The sequence below is a fragment of the Pelodiscus sinensis genome, chromosome 24 (genome assembly GCF_049634645.1).
Source record: "Pelodiscus sinensis isolate JC-2024 chromosome 24, ASM4963464v1, whole genome shotgun sequence".
Classification (NCBI taxonomy): Eukaryota; Metazoa; Chordata; order Testudines; family Trionychidae; genus Pelodiscus; species Pelodiscus sinensis.
Window position 1 is genome coordinate 20,304,577 of NC_134734.1, and position 14,736 is coordinate 20,319,312.

Sequence of the window (14,736 nt, forward strand, 5' to 3'; positions counted from 1 at the left end):
CACCACCGGCTCCCGCCAGGTCCCCCCTGCACCGGGCCACCGGCTCCGAGCTCCCATCAGGCCCCTCCCAGCACCAGACCACTGCCGGCTCCCGCCAGGCCCCTCCCAGCACCAGGCCACCACCGGCTCCCGCCAGGTCCCCCCTGCACCAGGCCACCGGCTCCCAGCTCCCGCCAGGCCCCTCCCAGCACCAGGCCACCACCGGCTCCCGCCAGGTCCCCCCTGCACCAGGCCACCGGCTCCCAGCTCCCGCCAGGCCCCTCCCAGCACCGGGCCACCGGCTTCCAGCTCCCGCCAGGCCCCTCCCAGCACCGGGCCACTGCCGGCTCCCGCCAGGCCCCTCCCAGCACCAGGCCACCACCGGCTCCCGCCAGGTCCCCCCTGCACCGGGCCACCACCGGCTCCCGCCAGGTCCCCCCTGCACCGGGCCACCGGCTCCGAGCTCCCATCAGGCCCCTCCCAGCAACAGACCACCACCAGCTCCCGCCAGGTCCCCCCTGCACCAGGCCACCGGCTCCCAGCTCCCGCCAGGCCCCTCCCAGCACCAGGCCACCGCCGGCTCCCGCCAGGTCCCCCCTGCACCAGGCCACCACCGGCTCCCGGCTCCCATCAGGCCTCCCTGCACCGGTACCCAGCTCCCACCAGGCCCCCCCAGCACCGGGCCACCGCCGGCTCCCGCCAGGTCCCCCCCTCTGCCAGGCCACCGGCTCCCAGCTCCCACCAGGCCCTCCCCTGCACTGGGCTACCACCGGCTCCCTGCTCCCATCAGGCCTCCCTGCACCGGTACCCAGCTCCTACCAGGCCTCCTGCAACTCACCCCCGCCGCGTCCCCTGGGGCCGGCTCCGGTACGAAGGCGACCCGCAGGTTGGTGCAGTACAGGGTGCCCAGGATGGATCCTTTGCCACCCCTGGATGGGACGATCTTCCTCACGCGAGCTGCCTCTGCCAGGACGTGCTCCCCTGCAGGTGGGCGGCAAGGGGAAGGCAGCTGGGTGAGCCGCGTCTGCAACGACCCGCAGAACCGGCTCCTCGTCCCACCAGCAAAGGAGGAGCCCCAGGCTGGCTGGGGAGCGACGCCTGGGCGAGGGGCAGGAAACACCACCGGGGCCAGCACACCGTCCAGGTGGGGACGAGAACGCTGCGGGGCCAGATCCTCGCCTGGCACCATTAGCCAGAGCTCCGGGGCTGCCAAGGAGCCAGGCGGATTCCCCCCCCGTGGGGTGTTCGGGGCTAGGCAGGGAGCCGGGACGTAGCCCGGCTGGCAGGGCTTTGCGCCCACAGCTACGAGCCGGGGTACGGTTCCGTGTCTAGATCTACAGGCCCCATCCTCGGGGGCCGCCGCTGGTTTGTGTCGCCAAGCGCTCGCCCCGGGGGAAACCGGAGGCGGAGCTGAGAGCAGCTGGCTCTCTGGGGGCGGGGGTTCGCAATGGAGGAGGGGGGCTGTTTTCTCTCCAACGAGGGTCCTTTCAGATCATTCAACAGCCCCTGGCGTATGGGCAAGGTGGGCACGCAGGGCTCTGCCATGGGGCCAGGAATGGGGGTGTGTGTAGTGGGGGGGGTAGACTCCATGCATGGCCCCCAGCATGGGGCCGGGAACACCTCCCCTATGCATGGCCCCCGACAGGAGGGTGGGGGTTGCAGTAAGTCCCCGAAATAGTGGGGGAAGAGAGGGGTCACACCAGGAGCGGGGGAGGGAGTGACACTGGGTGTGCATAATGAGGCCAGCCTGCCGAAGCTGAGACGGGCGTGGCCCTTGAGTAGAAACAACCCAGGCATCTTGACTCCCATTTTCCTGCTGTAACCACTGAGTCTCACTCTCATCCCGAGCTGGGAGCAGAAGCCAGGAGTCCCGGCGCCCAGTTCTTGGCTACACCCCTAAGTCACACTGCCTCCCCCTCAGCATCGACACAGCCGAGCACCCCGGAGCAGCTGGGCAGCCCAAAGGAGCCTTGCTAGGAAAACCCAACAACACCCAGCTCAGCCCGAGCTTCCCAGCCTGGGCAGCGTGGCCTGCAGAAGGGGGACTGCCCCCCACACTAGCCACAAAGGGAATCGTCCTGGGAGCAGGTGCTTTGTACCAGCTGTTCTTTGCTAGTCACGAATTCAGCACAGCGCCTGCTCCCGCCCCTGCCTACAGCTCATCATCCTCGCCAGAAAATGCCTCCAGACAGCTGCTGCTCGCAGCCCAGATTTTACCCTGCATGCCTCTAAACGGGGAGCGAGAGTAAAAGGCTCTTAAGGAGGAAGGGGGTCAGGGCTCAACTTAGTGAGGGGGGGGGGGGGAGGAAGGGAGGGTTAAAGCATTAAAACTCAGCTAGACTGAAAGATCCAGGCAAGTTCTTCACTTCCCGTCCCAAACGGCTGTAGTGTTTCTAGGAGTTAACCGCTGCTGTACCCCACCCCAGAGGTGGCTGCATTTCCCTGCTAAGGGATCAATCTATGTACAGTACTGCATGCAATGTCGAATGGCTGCTGCCTATTGGGGTACGTGCAGGGATCCCCGCAGATAGAGCCTGCAAAGGATGAAACTTATCACATCAGAACCACCACCCTCTGCGTCTAGACCAGGGGTGTCCAAACTTTTTTCAAAGAGGGCCAGATTTGATGAAGTGAACATGCGTGAGGGCCGACCATTTTGCCTGACATTCTTTGAACCATTAAAATTAAATGCAAATTAACTATTTTATGCAAAGTTTATTGCAAACGGCATACTTTTCATTTCGTCACATGGATGACAAATCTAAACAGGTGTTAAATCACTCTGCCTTTCATATCTGAAGGCCAGATGGAAAAAAATCCAGGAAGCTGAAATATACGTCAGGAACATTGTAAAGTACATTACATATTATTGGTAATAAAGGTTGTCTGTCAACTTTTAAGTTCAAAAAATATGAACAGGAACATAACACCAAGTATACATGTTGTGTCCAAATATATTTATAACTGATTTAGACCAACTGACATTAACTGAGATTTTACAATGTATTCATCTCAATACATATGGATTCGTTGGGGGCCATAAAAGATAGATATTGCCAAATTACCTGCGGGGCTGTATTAAACCGGAACATGGGCCACAATTGGCCCGCGGGCCGGACTTTGGGACATGCCTGGTCTAGACGGTGGTTCTCAGCAGGATCGCAAAGCGCTTTGCAAATATCTATTAACTAGGATGAAGTTTAATAAGGACAAATGCAAAGTGCTCCACTTTGGAAGGAACAATCTGTTTCACACGTACAGAATGGGAAGCGACGGTCAAGGAAGGAATCCTGCAGAAAGGGAGCTAGGGGTCAGAGTGGACCACAAACTAAATAGGAGTCAACAGTAGGACGCTGTTGCAAAACAAGCAAAAGTGATTCTGGGAGGCATTCACAGGCGTGTGGTGAGCAAGACACGAGAAGTCGTTCTTCCGCTCTACTCTGCGCTGGTTAGGCCTCAGCTGGAGTATTGTGTCCAGTTCTGGGCACCACATTTCAGGAAAGATGTGGAGAAATTGGAGAGAGTCCAGAGAAGAGCAACAAAAATGATGAAAGGTCTGGAGAACATGAGCTAGGAGGGAAGGCTGAAAGAACTGGGCTTGTTTAGTTTAGAACAAGAGAAGACTGAGAGGGGACATGAGAGCGGTTTTCAAGTATCTGAAAGGGTGTTACAAGGAGGAGGGAGAAAAATTGTTCTTCTTGGCCTCTGAGGACAGGACAAGAAGCAAGGGGCTTAAATTGCAGCCAGGGAGGTTGAGGTTGGACATTAGGAAAAACTTCCTAACTGTCAGGGTGGTTAAACACTGGAATCAATTGCCTAGGGGGGTTGTGGAATCCCCATCTCTGGAGATATTTAAGAGCAGGTTGGACAAACACCTGTCAGGGATGGTCTAGACAGTGCTTGGTCCCACCATGAGGGCAGGGGACTGGACTCGGTGACCTCTCGAGGTCCCTTCCGGTTCTAGGATTCTAGGCTTTGCACACGCAGTATATTAGCTCTACGTCACTGAAGCTTGGGAAAAAATAACTTGCATCCTAAGAAGGCAAGAATTGAGGCAAGGAGTCGTGCAAGTCCACGACTCACCAAGCCCCATCTCCCCAACATCAGACCACTTAGCCTCCAATGCATTTGCCCTCACCCCCGGGAGACAGAGCAGTGTTGTTATGCCCAATGTCACAGGGGGAAACTGAGGCAGGGAAAGGTTAAGGGCTTCACCCAAGGTCACACAGGGCATCTGTGGCAGCGCGGTGATTTGAACCCATTTCTCAGTTAGCATCCAAGCCCCTGGAACATCCGTCTCGATATTCCGGGAGTCCTGCCTCCCTCCCAGACCCAGGGATACAGCGCAAGCGTCCTGGCTCTGAGCAGACTCTCCTCAATGTCGTTTTACTCACTGCTGTTTTTACACTCTTCTAGGGCCGGGCTTTACACCCGCTGAGGATGACGCCCCCGGAGCCCTGAGGTCCTCGGGGCTCTCAGACTTCCCCACATTGCACCAGCCTCCCTTTGGGGTGGGGGAAGGAGAAATCAACAGAAGGGGGGCAGGCCAGCGGCCGACATGCCGGGCGGGTACCCAGACACTCTTCTGGGCCTTCCCAGATCTTAACCCACCGCCAGCTGAGCCACGCTGAGAAAGCGATTCTTCTGGGAAAGAAGCCAGGTTCTGGCTCACCAGGTGCACCTGACCCCAGAGGGCAGCAGGGGAGGGGAACGTCCCATGGGCTGGGCCGGCAGGACGCTGGAGACCCCAGTGGCGCACCCTCCCTTCCCCATCACACGGCCGGGGCCAGCCCACTCCCCTCCAAGCGTCTCCAGAGAGGGAAAGGCCCCATATCAGGAGAGTGGAGGTTTCTAGCCCTCCTCCAGCCTGCCGCGTACGGGCCCTGGGCTCCAGAAGCCGACCCCCCGGCCCTCTCCAGCGCCCAGCACAGAAGTGAGAGTGACTCTCCCGGCAACGATCTCTGAATGCCCACCTCAGCCCCCGGCCCCGGCCCTTCTCTGGGAAACGGAGCGGCGGGGCCGCAAGGAGCAGGAGACGCAGCGTGAATCCGCTGCACAGATCGGGGAGGGCAGGGCGTGGGGATCCCCTGCAGAGGAGTTGGGGGAGCCCAGGGCGACAGCAGATCCAGCAGCCGTTGGACCCTGCAGAACCAGGGGCCTGGCCCGTAGCAGCAGCTGCCAAAGGGCTGCACCAGGGAGGGTTCCTCCGTGGGCTGTGAACAGGGCGGGGTTAGAGTCCGGATCCCAGAGACTAGGTCGAGTTTGCTCCGGTCTAGGCCCAGCCGGTCCTGCCCCAGAGCAGGGGGCTGCGCTCGATCCCTTCAGCCGGACAGTCCTGTGATTCTGTGGTGACACCCTAGCACAGGCCTCCCCTCTGTCCAAGGCCAAGGGCACCGAGTGCCACGTGCATGGGCAAGTAGGGAGTTTTGCCCTGCCCAGCTAAGCAGCCAGGAAGAGGCACCCCTACCAATGGCCCCCTCCGGTGCTCGGCGGCAGGGCGGTCTAGTGGCTAGAACACTGCGGGACAACTCAGGACACTGGGGGTCTGTACCCAGCTCTGCTGCGCGACCTTAGCAAGTCCGTGCCTCAGTTTCCCCACGGGTAGAATAGGAATTGTGATACCGCGCGGTGAGGCCTCTGGCTGGAAAGTGCTCCATTAGCCCAAGGGAGTCTCAGAACCAGAGCGAAAGCCTCAAGCAAACCCAACCGGCGGTTAAAAAACAAAACACCAGCCAATACCTGGGATACATGGAAAAGCTTGGCAGTTTCCGTTTCTCCTGTCCTTCACATCAGAGGACTTCGGACCTCTCAGCTGCAAAGAAAGAGAACAGATCAAGCTGGATTTAACCCTTTCCTTGCTAATACTCCAGGGCTAACGCACAGAACCAGCTGGCAACTTTCACTGTCTCTAGGGTAGAGGCTGCCTCTTTACCCTATGTCCATATAATGGGATCCTAACTAGTGCACTGCAAGGCAGATAATATTTAACCCTATCCTCTAGTTAATGATTTATTCCCACCTGCATTCCTGACTTCTGCCCCCATCCCCTCCACCCAGTCCTGACCATCTGAGAGCAGCTGGTCTCTGGGATTCTACGCAGGGTGTTTCCTTCAAGCCTCAACTCCTGGAGTCCTGAGATGACAGGAACATCCCAGTTTTCATATTTTTTTTTTAACTGAAAGGAAGCACCTGGGTCTGGTGGTTGCAGAAGAAAAAAAAAGCCACAAACCGTGGATTTGAAATGAGGAGGCGAAGAACAAGAAACCCAAACGGTTGTTTAGACGCGCCCGATTTTTACACTAACCTTGTGATTATTTCGGGATAGGGCTTGTGATTTTTTTCAATGCTTGGGGTTAGTTACAGGGGGATCTACACCTGTGGCTCTTAACTGGAACCAGAGAGCCCTTCCATTTACATTAATAAGGCAGGATGGTGACCACTCCCCCCCATGAGAGGCAGTGTGGTCTAGTGGAGAGTGCAGCGAACGATGGCTCAGGAAAGCTGAGTTTTCTAGTCCCTGCCCTGTGTAGCGATCTTGCCTGCCCTGTGCCTCAGATCTTAAGGCTGTTGTGTGGCGGTTGTTTAAACGGGATAAGGCAATAATATTTTTAAAACTGGATACTTTTGGGTGGAGAGGTGATCAAAGCACAGGACTGGGAGCCAGGATACCTGGGTTCCCATCTCCAATCCAGACTCCCATCGTCTTTCTGGTTCAGTTTACCAGTTGAGGCAAACTGAGGCACAATGAAGTTAAAACGATTTTGCCCACGGCCCCGCAGCAATGTCGCGGTAGAGCTGGGAACAGATCAACAGACCCCCAATTTACCTCTCTCCCAGAGCCGGGAACAGAACTCAGGAGTCCTGACACCACCACAGCAAGGGCGAGATATTTTTCTAACAGAGCGAGCCGAGGAATTACTAGGGGCAAATTCTCTGGCCAGAAGCTGGATTAGATGGTTCCAGTGGTCCCTAGGAATCTGTGATTCTTGGCTAACCACGCTGCTATGCTGCCTTGGCTACGCCCCAGCTCCTCCGCAAGCCAGCCTCCTGACCACTTGAGCAAACAGAGCTAACGCCAGCCAAGAGCACAGGGTAAGATCGGAGTGCCACGCTACCAGTGAACGACATAGATTAGCCGGATCACAGCCTAAACGGCAACCAAAGGTTATCTAGCATTCTCGTTAAGCAGAGAAATAGCAAACAAAGTTGAGCTGTGGCAGCATACCTCCCTCTGTCCCCATCAGATAGCAAGCAGGAAACCTCCTTGAAGCTGTAAACAATCTCGAAGGGCCCCAAACGGTACAAATCAAACTGCAAATGTATAATCCAGAAACGTATAAGCCCAGGCCCCAGGGATTTAGAGCTGGTGAAGAGGGCAACACTATAACTTGTCGTCTTGTTTCCTCAAAGATTGCCAAGTTTTGTGGGCACACAAACACCCCCCCCCCCCCCCCCCCCACACACACACACCCTTCATCTCAGCCCTGTCCTCAAAAGATCCCGCATGGGACTTTGCCGAACAACACTCCTTTTTGCAATGTCCTGGGGCCATATGAGAGAGAGAGAGAGAGTGTATGTCCCCACATACGCTCATCGCTGCTGTGTGTTGGCTACCATCCTCCACCCCAGAAGTGGCTGCATTTCACCAATGCAGCGTGTTATTATTTACATTAAATACCTGTTGTCAGTTATCTAGCATATATCTTAGAAACCTCAGAGGGTAGCCGAGTTAGTCTGTAACTTTAAAAACAAGGAGTAGCCCTGTATCACCTTGGAGAGGAACAAATATATATATACACACACACACACACACACACACACACACACACACACACACACACACACAGTGTCATGAGAATTAGTGTGCAAAACCCGCTTCGTCAGATGAGAAGAGCCCAAGAAAACTCAAGATCCTATATTTGTTAAGTCTCTAAAGTGACACAAGACTACTCGTTATATTTCACAGAGTTTGTCTGTCTGATCAAAAACTCTCCTAAACAGTAAAAGCTAGAACCACCAAATTCAGCATACAGCTTCCTGTTATAACTGAAAGCAATATAAGGGTTTGGTTGTGCCAGGAACATGGGACGTGCCTGGAATGGGATTGCTTGTCACAGAACCAAACAGAAAGAGTCAGAATCACCAAAGCAGGCAGAGTCCTCAAAGTGGTCAGCACTGAACGAATGTTGAAAGAGGCTGAATCAAGATGAGCCAGAAACACAGGCTAAAATCTCAAAGAGGATGGCTTCTTAATAAGCCTTACAGAAAAGAGAGAAAACGGAGACATGTGGAGTAGTGCTCTGTTTTGGCACAGCTATGTTAAAGCTTATGATTTGAAAAGCAGAAGAAAATGTTATCGGAAGCCAAATTGACTACAGCCCTTTTTGGTTAAAACATAGCGAATGATAAGAGTTTATAGGGATGAAGGGGAAAAAATGCACTCAATGGAATTCCCATTTTTAAAAAAAACCCTCTCCCCGCAAAAAAAAAAAAAAAGATAAATGTAACAATCCCTTTTTTTAAAAAACATTTGAACTAAAAGTGAACTGCATGAGAAGAACACTATTTTTGAAAAATACAATCGTTTCAAAAAAGCATGCACACTTTCCTTTTATTTCCCCCCGCCCCTCCAAAAAAGGTTTTTAATTAAGGACCCAAGGAAAGCTGGGTAAACCTGCTAGTCCTTGTATTAGCTAGTGCTAGTACCAGTAGGGTAAAACAAAAGGAAAAACTATGTAGCACTCTAAAGACTAACAAGATGGTTTGATCACCTGTTAAAGCATCTTGTTAGCCTTTAAAGTGCTCCGTAGTTTTTCCTTTTGTTTTAGCAAACACTAACACGGCTACCTCTCTATTACTATACCAGTAGGCGACACTTTTACAGTAGAACTGCATCCTTATAGGGGTTGTACTGTGTTAACTATACCCTCTGAAAATAGCTCCAGCTAAAGCTAAGAATTAGACACGTTTGTGGAAGACAGGCCCCTCAGTAGCTATTAGCCAGGATAGGCACTCAGTGTGTTCCTAAATCTCTGATGGCCACAAACTGGAACTAAAGAGCAGGAGATGGATCCCTCAGTAATTGCCCTGTTCTGTTCAGTCCCTCCGGGGCACCTGGCACCGGCCACTGTTGGAATACAGGACACTGGACTAGATGGACTTTGGCCTGCCCAGCATGGCAGGTCTTATGTAAAGTGCTTCAAATTCCTGCGTGTAAGAGCAGCCCTCAGCTTTGCCAGGACAGCAGGCTGAGACACACCCAAGCATGGACCTAACTGTTCGGGGTCAGCAAGCTGATCATTCCTTGCAAGGTTTCCCCGGGGGTGGAGAGAACAGCCGGCAGCAAAGAGCTAAACATCCTAACCACGAGGCCTAAGGGCAGCGAGTCCTAAGAGGTGGGGCAGAAAAAAAAATCCTTTAAAGCACCAAGCGTCAGAGGAAGCATGGCTCAGCCGTCACTGGGCAAGTCACTTGGCCTCTCTGTGCCTCAGTGTCCCCAGTTGTACCACTGGGATAATTGCCCTGCATTACAGGGCGGCTGGGACGCTAATATAGTTAAGCATTCCCATACCGCCACAATGGATAGTAAAGCTTTAGTCCTCACTGACAGGTACCTATACAGATTTCATAATCCCTAGCTCTGCCCAGGAGTAGATCTCAAAGCCCTTAGGAAGGACATCAGTATCATTATCCCCATTTAACCTATGGGGAAACTGAGGCATGGAGCAAGAAAGCGACTTGAAGGTCGCCCAGCAGAGCCAGCATCAGCACCTGGGTCTCTGGCAGCCCAATCCCGTGCATTGCCTAATACAGCAGATTGCTTCCCATTGGCACTTTGAACTCTGATTTAACTCAGCTGTTCTCCAAGCAAAATTTTGTCCAATATCTGTGCGCCCCCCTCCCAGCGCTCTGCTTTCATCGAGTGACTCTGCCCACAAAACAGATATTAGACAGGATCACAAAGAAAAAACAGTTTCTTGCCATTTCAACTAGAAAGGACACTGTCTCAACGACTTGATTACCTGCATCCTGCTTCAAAGGCCTTTTAAGACTGCACTTGAAAGAGAATCCTCTGAACTGTCATTCATGCTCAAATTCGACACTTTACACCTAAGTTTGAATAAAGACTCTAATTATCTTACCCATTACAAAGATAGCTTCCCCAATTATCACCTCTAATATCATTAGCTCACAGACATTTACCTCCCTCCCCCATCCCCCTTCTGTTCTGAAATTTGATTTGTCCTTTTCATATGTGTTCATTTTTTAAAATTGTATCCTTTGGGATATATAGTGATAGAAATGGAGCCGTGTTAGTCTGGTGTAGCTGAGACAAAATACAGGACTATGTAGCACTTTAAAGACTAACAAGATGGTTTATTAGAAAAAAACATCTAATAAACCATCTTGTTAGTCTTTAAAGTGCTACATAGTCCTGTATTTTGTCTTTGGGATATATGGTTGTGACAATTTTCTTCCACTATTTGATCTGAGGAGGTGGGTCTGGCCCACCAAAGCTCATCACCTAGTAAACCATCTTGTTAGTCTTTAAAGTGCTACATAGTCCTGTTTCTTGTTCCTCCTCCAAGTCATCCTTCATTATTTCCTTGCGCCTCCCCCACGTGTCTGTCTCCACCCGTGGTCACTTGTCTGCTCCTTAAGGGGTCCCCTGTTGGCGGGCAGGGGCTGTCTGTGCAGCGCCGAGCACGGAATGGGGAGAGCCGGGCCTGCGCCCGGGCTACAAGCAACAAGAGAGGTCTGTTCGAGTGCCTGAGTCTGCTGGCTCTCCTGCCAGGGCGCTTTCTTGGCTCCTCCGCGCATATTTTCGCTTGGCGGTGGAAAACAATCGTCTTATTATGCGAGGAATGCGGGGAGCCGCAGGCGTCCAAGGCAAACTTTCTCTGCCGTGCGCGCCCCGCCAGCTGGCCCTTTCTAGCCCCAAGGAAATCCCCAAGCAAGCCCAGGGGAGGGGGGAGCCGCTGGAGGGTTCAGGTCTCTGGGGAGGGCGCAAGAACAAAGCCCCTTTGCGCACCAGGCTCCAGTCGCCTGGTTACCAGCGCGGCGGACAGCGAGAACCAGGCTCCAAAACACAAGGGGGGCCGGGCGGTGACTCATGAGCGGGGAAAGCGGCCCGGCCCCGGCTCCCGAGCCCAGGACAGAATGTACCGAGCAGCGCAGCTCAGTGCTCCCGCGGCGGAGGCTGGGCTCGCCGGCCAATAGCGCCCCCGCGGCCCCCCAGCGAGCTTTAAGCGTCCGAAAGCGCCGAGCCCGGCCAGGCGGGGGCGCATAGGGCGCGGGGTGGCACATCCAGAGCGCGCACCAAACACCCCCCGGGGCGCAAAGCCGGGGCTCCCCCTGCAGTGTGAACACTCCCCCCCCCCCCCGACAGAACAGGAGGGGGCGCCGTCTCCTCCCCATCCTCCCCCCCCCACACGTCTTGGGGGGCATTTCTAGAGGACAAGGAAGCCAGCAGCAAACTTATTCCTCCCCGCCCCGTGCCACCGTAGACGCTGGGAGGACCTGGGGTACAGGGACCCCCCCGTGCCGCCATAGACGCTGGGAGGACCTGAGGTGCAGGGACCCCCCCCCCGTGCCGCCATAGACGCTGGGAGGACCTGGGGTGCAGGGACCCCCCCCCGTGCCGCCATAGACGCTGGGAGGACCTGGGGTGCAGGGACCCCCCCCCCCCGTGCCGCCATAGACGCTGGGAGGACCTGGGGTGCAGGGGACCCCCCCCGTGCCGCCATAGACGCTGGGAGGACCTGGGGTGCAGGGACCCCCCCCCCCCCCGTGCCGCCACAGACGCTGGGAGGACCTGGGGTGCAGGGACCCCCCCCCCGTGCCGCCATAGACGCTGGGAGGACCTGGGGTGCAGGGACCCCCCCCCCCGTGCCGCCACGGACGCTGGGAGGACCTGGGGTGCAGGGACCCCCCCGTGGCTTGAAGTGGTTTCCAGTCGGCTCAGGGGCTCTCCGCACCCCCACCCCCGCTTCCCCACTCACCGCCAGGCCCTCGGGGTGCTGCGGGATGGCGAAGGAGTGCTTGGAGCCCGGCAACATGGTAAAGTCTCTTCGCGCTCCATGAAACAGACCGCGGGGAGGGGGCGGTGGAAACCCCCCGGGGAAAGGGGGCCGCGGGTGGAGCAGGCGGGGGCTCAGTCCATGGGCAGGCAGGGGGCAGCCCCCCGGGGCCCGGGTCTCCGCCGCTGCTCAGCCCCGCTGCAGGGGGCCCGGCACGGCGAGCCGGCATGGGAGGGACGCGCCGCAGCAGGGGGCGGAGGCAGGTGGGAGCTGGGTGCTTCCCGGGGGCGGGTCCCCCCTGGCCCAGCGCCCCGGGGAAAGTGACAAGCGGAACCTGCCGCAACCTTAAAGGAGCCCGGGCCCATTTCTGGCTACCCCGCCAGCCGCAGGTTTAATTTCATCCTGTCTTCGTGGGCTGGCTCCGCAGCTGGCCCAAGCTGCGCTATGCAGGCTAGAGGCCCGGCCGGGGTAGAGGTCTAGTGGTTAGAGCAAAGGAGAGGGAGCCAGGAGTCCTGGGTTCTCATCCCAGCTCTGGGGAGGGAGCAATGTCTAGTGGTTAGAGCAAAGGAGAGGGAGCCAGGAGTCCTGAGTTCTCTTCCCAGCTCTGGGGAGGGAGCAATGTCTAGTGGTTAGAGCAAAGGAGAGGGAGCCAGGAGTCCTGAGTTCTCTTCCCAGCTCTGGGGAGGGAGCAATGTCTAGTGGTTAGAGCAAAGGAGAGGGCACCAGGAGTCCTGGGTTCTCTTCCCAGCTCTGGGGAGGGAGCAATGTCTAGTGGTTAGTGCAAAGGAGAGGGAGCCAGGACTCTGGGTTCTCTTCCCTGTGGAGTCTAGTGGTTAGAGAGGGAGGGGAATGGGTTTAGGAGTCCCCAGTCTGTTCCCAGCTCAGGAGAATGAGTGTGATCTAGAAGTTATATATGAGACCTATGACTCAGGGTTCCTGGAAGGAAGTGTGGGCTAGTGGCTAGAGCAGAGGATGGGGGTCAGGGCTCCTGGGTTCTATCGGTAGCTTGGCAGCAGACTCACTCTGTTAGCTCTGGCAAGTCACTTAACCCTCCCCCGTCCTATATTTCTAGGCAAAATCACTTACAATATTTTTAAAGTACAAAACCACCTTACACAGGACGGATTTTTTAAAGTACAGTTTTGATTCTTTTCATTTGTCTTCTGGGCTCAGTGCATTCGGGGTCACGTTTTTCACGCTTTTCTGTATCACCACAACCACTAGCTACGTCCTGTTCCTTTTCACCGAGCGCAGGGGCTCCCTTAGCGAATGTGTCTCAAGCGCTCCAGCAGCAAAGGGCAGTTAGCCGGGGGGGCGGGGGGGGGGTGAGGGGGGGCGCTGCCAATGCCAAGTGCATCCTGCATCGCTCAGCGCTCTCTGCACCACTCTCCTCATCTCCCACCTCTGGGACCTTTGTCCCCACCTTGCACCCCACCTCTGAACCTTGGCTGCTGTTTGGGTGAGGTTGGGAGCAGGCTGGGGGAAGGGCCGGGCCAAGAGGGGGAAGGAAGGGGCTGGCTTGGGGGGAAGGGCCGGGCCAAGAGGGGGGAGGGAAGGGCTGGCTTGGGGGGAAGGGCCGGGCCAAGATGGGGAAGGAGGGGCTGGCTTGGGGGGAAGGGCCGGGCCAAGAGGGGGGAGGGAGGGGCTGGCTTGGGGGGAAGGGCCGGGCCAAGATGGGGAAGGAGGGGCTGGCTTGGGGGGAAGGGCCGGGCCAAGAGGGGGGAGGGAGGGGCTGGCTTGGGGGGAAGGGACGGGCCAAGAGGGGGGAGGGAGGGGCTCGCTTGGGGGGAAGGGCCGGGCCAAGAGGGGGGAGGGCCGGGCCAAGAGGGGGGAGGGAGGGGCTGGCTTGGGGGGAAGGGCCGGGCCAAGGGGGGGAGGGAGGGGCTGGCTTGGGGGCTCAGTAGCAGAACATGAGTAAACCAGAACCGTTGCCCATGAGGCCCTGGGGCGTCTCTTGGGTTCCTGCTGTTTCTTGACCCCCAGGCGGCTCGCAGAGAGGAAGGGCGGCTTGGAGGTGAGGACTCTGCCCTGGGGCTCAAGCCACCTGAGCAAAATTCCCAGCTCCGTGGCCGACGCCCTGGGGCAGGGCCCTCCCCCGCGCTGGTGCCGCAGTTCCACACCCGCCCCGTGGGGCTGACGTGTCGCCATCTGCCCCAGGATCAAAATCCATTTGTGATTGCGAGGTGCTGAGATCCCGCGGGGCCCGGGGCTGGATAAGGACTCAGGGCCTGTCTTCACTGTGGAATTAGCTCATGGTTGCTCCTAACCTGCTTCCTCCTCCCCTGCCCCCCGAGATCTCTAGCGGGAGTTAAGTCAGGGCTAGGCAAGATGCGAGGCCCAGGGGCCGGATCTGCCCCGCGCTGCATCCAGCTGCTTTCGATTTATAGCCGGCTGCCCATGCCACCGAATTTCCAGGCAGCAGGATCCCGGTTGCTGCGCTACCCCGACAAGGGCTGGAGGCATCAGCCCTTTAAATAGCTGCAGCAGCCCCAGGCTGCCAGGCAACGCCGTAGCGGCGGGGCTGGGAGCCGCGAGCCCTTTGCTGAGTTTTTCATTCAAAGCCTTTGGCCCGAGACAGCTCTGGGCGGAGGCCAGTCTCCAGCCCCGCCCCCTCTGCCCCAGCCCCGCCCCTTCTGGGGGGGGTGGAACCAGCCAGTGACCAAGTACCAAAATTTTCTGAGTGGCCCCCCTGCGAAAATTTCCCCACCCCTGCGTTCAGTGGGGCTCTACGCTAGTG

The 14,736-nt window shown here is 56.7% G+C and overlaps 1 protein-coding gene across 5 annotated transcripts in view; it reads right to left on the reverse strand.

The window, feature by feature from the left end:
• Positions 1 to 14,736, reverse strand: part of MTMR11 (myotubularin related protein 11) — a 36,254-nt gene that overhangs the window by 19,658 nt on the left and 1,860 nt on the right. For 2 of the 5 annotated variants that reach the window (XM_075906988.1, XM_075906986.1), the window contains exons 1-4: positions 11,982 to 12,326; positions 10,002 to 10,089; positions 5,719 to 5,791; positions 818 to 960 (exon numbers count right to left, since the gene is read on the reverse strand). In XM_075906988.1, coding sequence (XP_075763103.1) covers positions 818 to 960; positions 5,719 to 5,729 — 154 coding nt within the window. In that variant the 5' untranslated portion in view covers positions 5,730 to 5,791; positions 10,002 to 10,089; positions 11,982 to 12,326. Of the gene's footprint in view, positions 1 to 817; positions 961 to 5,718; positions 5,792 to 10,001; positions 10,090 to 11,981; positions 12,327 to 14,736 lie in introns of those variants that run through there. The other 3 variants (XM_075906987.1, XM_075906985.1, XM_075906984.1) reach the window with 2 other exon arrangements.